General features: G+C 47.8%; 1 protein-coding gene across 5 annotated transcripts in view; it reads right to left on the bottom strand.

Annotated features, from left to right (window-relative positions):
* SH2B2 (SH2B adaptor protein 2) overlaps positions 1-9,685 on the bottom strand; it is a 61,705-nt gene that overhangs the window by 25,661 nt on the left and 26,359 nt on the right. For all 5 annotated transcript variants that reach the window (XM_019511463.1, XM_019511464.1, XM_019511462.1 and 2 more), the window contains exon 3: positions 7,420-7,521. In XM_019511463.1, coding sequence (XP_019367008.1) covers positions 7,420-7,521 — 102 coding nt within the window. The remainder of the gene's footprint in view (positions 1-7,419; positions 7,522-9,685) is intronic.

Here is a 9,685-nt window from a genome sequence, read left to right as displayed (position 1 = left end):
CCCCCCCCCCCTTTGCAGGGGTACCACAGCCCTGCGCAGTGTTAAGGGAGCACTGGCAGGGCTGGGAGTTGGGAGTAAGGGGCACTGGAGTAAGGGCTTGGTGGCCGGGGGGGGCTATAACATATCAAGGCTCCTCAGTGCCACAAAGCAGCAGGGGGGACAGCTGCAGCTGGACCCACATCCTCGTGAGTGAAGGGGGCAAGGGGAGCTCTGACTTTCCATGATAAAAACCCCTGAATCAAACACCAAAATTTATAGGTATTTAAAATGTATTTTGTTATAATGATTGAGGCTCTGGTAGGTTTCCAAATTGCTTTAAAATTGTAAATTTATCAACAAAACATTGTGTTCAACTGATACCTATATATAGTGAAGTTTTATTTTAATTGTGGAAGTTGCGAGTTTTATCAGAGAATTTGTGATTTTTAAACTGAGAAAACCAGGATCCCTGCTCATTATTTACATCTGAGAGTCTCTTTTATTTGCCTCTAGGGTCCTGTGTCCTTAGGATTCAAGCTTTTGTCTGGTACCACAGGAGCCAGAAATGTAAGAGGAGCTCAACTGGCCAATCACATGACTCAAAGAGCTAATGCTTTATGAAAACCATCATGATTCACACTCATGAGAGCTGGAAATGCTGCAGATGTGGCATGGGTACAGAAAACAGGGCTGGAAGTGGCTTCTTAAAGCATCAGGCACAAACCCCATGTCTATGGCAGGCTTTTCCTTACTCTATCCTTCCCAAGCATGTTATATAATCTGTTACTGAACTGGATGAGGCAGTCCTAACTCAGGGTATTGCATTGCTAGCTAGGATGACCTTCTGTTTTATATGATTAGGTTCAATTCATAGAATCACTGCACTGAAAATAAACAAGCTGAGGAACAGGTTGCCAAAAAGGCTCTACCCCAGGGCCCTACTCAGAGCTGGGCAGCAGCAGGGCCCTGAGCCTGCTCTGCTGCCAAACACTAGAGAAGCAAGTGCAGTGCACTAGCAATGCTGAGGTCCAGGCGGGTATACCAAGGTGAGCGAGATCCCCTCAGCCACTAGCCTCCGTACTGATGCCGATGCTTCATGAGCACCCGGGGGGGCAGGGTGTTGAAGGTTTGGGGACTCTAACATTTAAAACAAAAGGAAGCAAAATGAGCACAGTGCATGAGTATCTTGCAATGGACCATTTGTCTTCATGATGGAAGAACATGTAAGTTACAAAGAGGAGGGAGAGCAGTGTCACTTGCTGCAGAAATACCTTGGGGTTGAATTTAGAGGTTTCAAAACGTTGCAGAATCAATTAAAAATACAGCTACCTTAAACGAGAGGGGAAAGTTTTTCATTCTTGCAGATCTGCCCTACCTTTCCCCTCCATCATGAGCCTACATGCCACCCACAACAAATGCAATTCCTACATGTGGCAAATATACCCAACTGCTTTGCCTCAAAAGCCACAGACCTCTGGCATCCAAGCTACAGAAGAGCTCAAAAGGCCACTTATTCTAATAAATCCCTTTTCTTCATTGTAGGCCCAGCCAATGGAAGGCAACATCACCCACATGCCTATTTCCCAGAGGCATTTTCATCATGATTCATCTGCTGGGATCAATTAATGATCACTGCACCTTCCCACACATGCTAATTCTTCAGACCACGTCCCTCGGTAGACTGTAGCATGGACAGGAAGGACCAGGAAGTGTCTGGCTCTGGGAGTCACTTGAGGCACAACAACTACTGAAAACACCTTTTACGTTTCCTCTCCCCGAGAACACAGAGCTCAAGAGGTCAATTAGGATCTCAACAGTCAATTACGAACTTTGAAACAAACAAATCAAATAAGCCCCTTGAGGAAACAGGAACCAAAATAACGGGAAAAGCCTCTTGGAAGAGCTGTTATTGTTTGAGAATTATTGGGAAGCTTTCGGAGGGGAAGGAAGCTACATTAACCTGGCTGCTGTCCCAGGGCACACTGTACCTCGTTCCTCATCACTTGTGCTCTGGAACAAGACACATGCACACACAGGCACATGTGTGCACACACACTCACACTTGCATGCACAGCCCCCCAGCACACCAAATGCAAAGTGGACATCAAGGTTTTGTTCCTCACAAGTGCCCCTTTATCCTTATTGACAAGGAGCTCAGATGAAGTTTGCATAAGTTAGACTTGTCAAGGAATCCGTGATTCAATGAGAAAGAACAATTTCCATGGCAACCCCTGCATGCCACAGGGCATCTATTCAATTCAAAGCACTTTCTTAAAGGAACATATGCCCATTTGGAGCTGGGATATGAAGTGCAACAATTTAAATCTAAATATATTAAAGACAAATACAATAGAAGCCTTAATACAGGAAATTTGCCCTTGGCATTTACCATTTTGGAAACCTTTAACTAGTTCAGCCACACAAGAAAACTGGTCTCTACCCTCTTCATTGAAAATGTGCTTTGTGAGACAAACCACAGCATTAGAGGTAGGTTTTGGCCGAGGTGGGACAGAAATTCTTCAAGCATTAGCAGTTCCCTGTTTCTGGGCCTTACAAGTAAAAGTTATGAAAGAGATACTGAGAGATCTAAAAGTCTCACAAACAAGTACAGGCAAGTACTCAGAGGAGTCCCGTGCTGGACTCAAACTTAGTATTCCTTTCTCCTGTAAGGTCGTATAAATTTTACTCGGGTATTGCCAACAGTACAAATAGCCCAGCATGACTTACTGCAAGGAAAAAGAGATTTAGAGCACAGCCCTGGCCTCCATACAACCAAGACTGTCATTAGTCTGATGCACAAAGACTGAGTTATGCTGTGTATTTAACTATGGAGCCAGAATGGGGGCTTCCAGAACAGCTGGATGCAACAGCCATCAGGACACTCAGGTGCATTCCCCTCTGCCTCTGGTGTCAGACACAGATTTGGGGTGGGGACTTGCTTTGTCTAACATCTCAGTTTTCCAGTCCTGTAGCTTTGATGGAAATGTATCTAAAACAGCCATGGGCAGAAAAGCAATGCAATGGATACTGGCTCAAAGAAAAGCACCCCCTACATAACCCATACCAGTGGGAGCATTTCTGCTTCCCCTCATGCTACATGGACACGAGGCTGGATCTGACTCAAATCAGCACTGAGAGCACACTGCACTGCTCTTGTGCCTGTGAGCTGTGACAGCTTAACCAGGTGAATAGAAACACTTCTTTCTGGCAGACTGGCAGTGCAGGGAAAGGAAGAAACCTCTCTAATACGCAATAATAGGCCTGAAGTGTTGGTCCAGCCTTGATGGCCTAGGAAATGAGACAGGCATGGAGTATAGATTCTAGATCATGGGTGGGCAATTATTTTTCAGGAGGAGGGCCACTTACCAAGTCTTGGCAAATCATCGAGGGACACATGACAAGCAACCAGAGACAGACTAATATCAATTTTCTAAATTTTTTAGGGGCCCCATGGACTGGATAGAATGGCTTGATGGGCCGCATCGGGTCCGCGGGCTGCATTTTGCCCACCCCTGTTCTAGATGGTCCAGTACAAGATGATAACCAAAAAAAAAAAAAAAAAAAAAAAAAAAAAAAAAAAAAGCAGTGCTTCTCATTATGTTCAGGGCAGAGTGAGGAAGATAAACAGGTTTCCAGCCTGCCATTGTAGTGCTCAAAACAATCTGTTGGCCCAAAGCTGCCTACTTTCGCAGCTGACCAGGGACCAGAAGCAGAAGCCTCAAGGTAGAGAGCTTGCAGTCACATGATGTTTCATTCCTAATTCTGGAGACTTGTCTTAGCTGGATGGCAGGAATCTGGATGTTCATCCAAACACCTAGGACTGGCCACCCTGGTACCAATGCTCATGCACTAAAACCTTTGAGGCTCTTCCTTGCGCACACTAACCTTCTGCCTGCAGTGCCACATGCTCCTGATCAGGCTCAATGAGGAGCAAGGTGCCATGAACACCAGCATCCCCTTGAGAGTGGCTGCTAGGAAGCGGCAGCTTTCTTAGACTAAAGCATCTTTTTTTTCCTTTAATCAAACCTTCGTCACGTGCTTTGTCACTGCAACCTCAGACCCACACATTTGTGTTCGGAGCCAGAGTCCCAAAGCACTGCATTTGAGGGGCGTGTGTGGATGGATCTGAGGGAAACTCACCAGCGGAAAGGCAGCGCTCAGCCCCTGCTGGGGAGGCTGCCTCCCAGTTCAGATCAGAGCCAGCCTGCAGAACAGACTTCTTCCACGTCTCCTGCTTTGGCCCAGTGGGAAGAAATCCTGCTTTGTAACAAGGGGTTGTTAGGAGCAGCCGCCAGCAGCACGCTGCAGAAGATACTGCATTAAGCTAATTAACTGTATTGTATGGAAAAAAGTCTTTTTGAGGGTCTCTAGCTAGAGGGCTAGAGTAGCACTTCATATCTACTCTTGTCCTCAGATTCCTGTCTGCTGTGCATTACTCTCCATCCCCAGAGGCCCTACGACATGCAATGCAGGCCACCCTCCCCCACCCCCAATCAAACAGCTTCCACCAGCCCCTCTTATTGATCAAATGAACACCACACTCCAGCAACCGGGAACAGCAGCATTTACATAACAGTGGGCAGTGTCACCCCTTGGCAGATTGTCTCCGACTTTCAATTTTCCAGCCAAACGGGGCTGTAGGCTGAACAATAAGAAAAAAGAGACAGACAGAAAGCCCCTTTTGTACAGTCTCTCTCCGCTCAGAATGCCACCAAAGACCAAACGCAACCCCTAACCAGGCAATGGCAAAGCAAATTCATCTTCAAATAAATTTCCATTATGGGAACAGTGAGAGACCCCAATAAGGGCTGGACTCCATGGATCTAAATCTATAGCAAAAGACAGTCCCTGCCCTGAAGAGCTTACAAACAAGGCAATGGTGGGAGTGGCTCCTCTAATGTCACAGCTGGTCAGCGGCAGAGCTGGGACTGCAACCTAGCGGCCCTCAGTCTTCATCTGCAGAGCTTCCTGTCTTGAACTGTCATGGCTCCTTCGTAGGCCAATAGCACTGGCTGGCCCCTTCAGTTCACTGGTGAGGTCTAAGGGGACATCTAGGCTGCTCGTTGGCCACAGCAGGAAAGAGAAGCATGGGAGCAAATGCTAAGGGTTTGACATTTAGCAAATAGGGGAGCCAGTCTGGCAACTGGGAAGCAGATCACTTGCTTATTTTGTCTCCTACCTTCCGATTGTGCCGTATGGATCCTCTTAGCTCTGCAAGGCCAACACAGCTAAGAGGGAGAGAGCACGATTTCACTCCAGTTCATTCATCACCCACAGAACATATGAACTGTTTCTGCTTCTTGCCACAAAAACTTTGCTGTTGGCTCCATTCCTTTTTACGGGGACCAAAAGCATACCCGTAACTTTAAGATGAACTAAAAGGAATCCAGCTCAACTCAGTTCCCAGTCTGAGTTTGCAGACTAGAGATGCAGGAGGAACATGCACCATTCTGCTTGTAACCTGGAAAGATTAGCTCTGGGAGCCAGAGAGAGAGAGAGAAACACTGCACATGGGGGGCCTGCAACACTATCGTAAGAGTCACTGTCTGGGGGACTGCCCAAGGAACCTTGAGGAATCCCTAGTGCTTTCACTGTCACTGGATCTAAACTGCATCTCTCCTTGCATTGGACCCAGTGGGAAAGGACTCTCATTTGCATATAGGTTCTGTATCTGGCCAAGGAGGAGGCTAATTTATTAGCCTCCTAAAACTGAGGAAAAGTATGACCAAGTTGTGCTAGAAAGAAAAAAAATTATTTTAATATACAGGATTCTAAGATGAGATTCTCCCCCCCGCCATGTAACATGGGTAAAAAGCATTTCACAATTGAATAAAGGAGGAGGGGGCAGACAGCTGCTGTGCTCAGGTTTCATCCTGTACCCACGGTTAGGGCCATGGCCGCAGCTGCTGCCTGCCCCTCCACCACCTCTGTACCCAACCAGCCTCTTCCCCCATCTCTTCCCCCCATGCACCCTCTGCTCCACACCTGCTCCTCTCCCTTCCCCTCCTTATGTTTTCTCTGTCCAAGCTGGAGCCTGGGGCATTGAGCATGGCCAGTCCCACAGCAGCATCACACAGCTGCTATGAGGGCTGGGGCCAGGCTCATTGCCCTAGACTAGAATGGGGATGGAGCAAGGACAAGAGGGGGTAGGGGGCAAGGAGCAAGGGAGGAGTAGAGACTGGGGAAAAGGGGCAGGAGAGGGAGCAGAGGGAGAAGTGGGGACCTGAGGTGTGGGGAGGGAGGCGGCAGGAGGCAGAGGTGGCAAGGGGGCAGGCACAAGCAGGGGGCCAGCTGCTTGGTCTCCCCATACCACCTGCTGCCCCACTGCCTGCCCTTTGCAGCAGTGGGGGTATGAATTAAAGATGACCCTCCAATAATTAGATTCTATACATGGAAAGTTATAACTAATTTATAATTTTTCCATGTACAGAATCTAATTATTGGGGGGGGTGTCTTACATTCAGGATCATCTTAAATTTGAGTAAATATGATAGACAAACCTGGATGAAAATTGAGAGTTCTTTTGGAAGAGCTTAGCCAAACACATGATTCTACACTATCAAGAGAAACTAAAGCAAGGTGGCACCTTGGGGACTAACAAGTTCAGTGGCAGGAGCTTTCACAGGCAGCAACCCACTTCATTGGGTAGTGGATGGAGAGAGTAAAGGTGTTAATAATGTTGACAAAAGTAATTTTGGTGAAACAGCTCTTTAATGCAGCAGGGGAAGGCAGAACATGAATCTAGCCAATGGCACCTGACGCCAGGTGGGTTTGGCTCAGATGTTGGGCACAGATTCTTAACAGGGAGGGCAATTCGGCCTTGGAGCAGACTCCCAGGGAGAGTGGCAGAGGTTCCAGCTCTCGATGGGCTCATACCAAGGCTGGGTGCCTTGGTGGAAGTGGCACCTTTGCCAAACACTGCTGTACTGAGCTACTAAATTGTGCTTGTAACCGCGTGAAATGTAAGGGCCCGTGAGAGACAGAGAATCAGACCCACTGATCTAATGGCCCCTGCTGGCCCTAACGTCTTTAAATCCACTGGAGTGCAAATCTAAGTGCTGTCCATTTTCCCATCTCTCTCAGGTCTCTCTTTAAGCACATCCCAGAGGCCAGGCCCCAGTTACATGACACTACAATTCTGTATCCATGCCATGCAGCAATCTTTTGGGGGTGAATTGAAGCACCAAAGGCTCTTTTGGAACCTGCAAGCACACAGTTCTGAGCAGCTGGTCGTGTCAGGCATAATCAATTGCTGCCAGGGAGGGGGATACCCGTCATGAATACACAACAGCCCTTCCTCTCCCAGGCCCCTCCCTGTGGGACTGGAGGGCAGCAGCTGCCATCTGGGTAGAATCACTGGCTGCTGAGATGGGGAGGGGAACAGAAGCCCGGGATGTTGCTGGATCCAGTACAAATCTCAATGCATCCAGGGTGCTTTACCTTCAGGACAAAAGTGTTGTCTTTGTCTGGCATTTCTAGAGGCATCGTTGTCCGGACTTCGATGATGGCCGAGAGCGGGATGCTGACCTTCGGCTTTGAAGCCTGGAGAATAAAAAAAAAGGAATAGCATGCATGTGATAAGGTTCTCTAAAGAGACTGTACAGCCCAGCTCTCAGCAACACAGGATCTCTCCCTTGCCTGTTTAGTTATTTAAAAAAAAAAAAAAAGACTTCCCTCAGGAGCCTGCTAACTCCAAGATCTTTTAATTAAACTGAGAGATGTCCCAGTGGAAGATAGAGGCATTCCTGTGTTTCACTGCCAATCTGTTTCCTTACGTGACTGTGTGCCGATATTCCAGCTCTACCAACAACATTTATTTCTCTCCTTTCAAAATGCTTTCTTTATTAAGATGCACTGGAAAGAAATAAGGCTATCTGATGGAGAAAAAGAGTTCAGTATGCACAAAAACAGCAGTTGTGTGGGGATGTGACAGCTATGAAAAGAGCCAGGCTTATCTAGAACAGAGAGAGGCATTTCAATAGGTAAGTTAAGAAGTGCTGCCCTTATCTATGCTAGGGAATTGAGTAAAAAAACCCAAACCTGAAGTCTCACTGAGGCTATTTCTTGCTCAGCCACACCAGTAGGAGCCTTGGTGCAGAACACTTTCGTAGTGTCCAGCTTTGCCTACAGCAGGGGTCAGCAATGCTTCAGGAGCAGTGGGCCAAGTTACCCAGCTCAGTTTGTGTTGGGATGGGCCTTCCGACTTGCCTGCCACTGGTGCTGCCCCTGCTTCTCCCATCATCTGGTGGCAGGGGCAGATCTGGAGTGGCGAGTGCTCACTGGTGCAGTTCCACCCCGCTTTGATTCCTTGTTCACCCAAATTTAAAAACTGCCTGGGAGGAGCTCCAGCATTTCTATTCAGGCAGCAGTGAGGAAGTCAGTTGACTGCATATTTCATTATAATCTACCCACTTCCTTCTGAACTCTTCATTCCATAGGTGTTAACCATCTTCTTTCCTTTTTAATGGTCTTGATGTTCCACTTATCAAGCCAGTCTTTCTTCTGCAATTCTGCTGTCTGGTAGCTGCGCCTGGTAATGTAGCTCCTATATTAAAGCCCTGCAGACTATTTTTAAGTCTACCTAAAAACCGTGCCTTGGGTCTGGGAACTTTAATTCAAGTGAAAACTCAGGTGTGGAAATAACTTTCAGTGAAACACTGGATGCTATGTCAAGATTCTCAAGAAAGCTTGATTTTGTTTTATGCGTGAAAAAAAAAAAATAAGCGTACAAATGTACGTTTACTTCTAATAACGTAACTAATGAAACAACATCTCTTGATTACCAGGAGTTTGTTGCGTTTTTATACATAAGATGATATAGCAAATTAAATGCACGTTCCAATAGTAATATTTGTTTTTGTTTCAATTTTAAACTGAAGAACACAGCACTGGGCCCCTAGCTTCTACTTTCGTTTTAACTGGAGAACATTGTTGTGTTATACGTGATGAGGCACCACACCATTTGCACCCCCGTTTTCAAAATTCTAGATCAGCTCATGCCGGTGGCAACAGCCTCTCACTGCCACATGGGCAAAGCTCTGCGATGCCAAAACACTGCAGAAGACTTTGCTTTGCAGACTGGATAGAAGGGCTCCACAAGCCAGATCTGGCTCACAGGCTGTAGGTTTACCTCCCCCTGTCCTAGGGGGCACCAGAGTCTCTTCTTCCAGACTAGCGCCTCAACTGGTAAAAACTGGACTCTGTCAGTGGAGTCACACTGATTGACGCCAACCAGAATATCCTGATTGAGCCTCCATGTCAGCATAGCTGAACTGACAGTAGCTTCAGTGGGAATCTTCTGCCAAACTCCTTTGTATAGACCAGGGGCAGGCAATTCTTTTTGCCCATGGACCACATAGGCAGTTCCGGGAGCTGCTGCAGGCCAGTCAGCACCCCTTGCCCTCTCTCCCCCACCCCCGCAACAGCCCCATGCACCCCACCAGTGCACAGCCCCTAGCCTGGGCTGCCTTTCTAGGCAGCCAAAGCAGCGATGGCTACTTCTGGCTGCCACTGCCGCTGGCCCCAGCCTCGTGGTATTCGGAGGGACCTGTCCCAACCTGGCCTGCCCCATGCCTGCTCCAGACTTAGCCCAGCAGAGCAGACCAGTTCCGGACCAGCGGAACCAGTGCACAGCCCCACGCTGGCCCATCCTGCACCTGCTCTGGACTCACCCGCCCATGCTAAGCAGCTGCAGCAGTGGTAGCAG

The sequence above is a fragment of the Gavialis gangeticus genome, unplaced genomic scaffold (assembly GCF_001723915.1).
Source record: "Gavialis gangeticus isolate Ggan-Ray unplaced genomic scaffold, GavGan_comp1, whole genome shotgun sequence".
Lineage (NCBI taxonomy): Eukaryota > Metazoa > Chordata > Crocodylia > Gavialidae > Gavialis > Gavialis gangeticus.
Note: the sequence above shows the minus strand (reverse complement) of the source record. Positions and strands in the feature narration are given on the sequence as shown.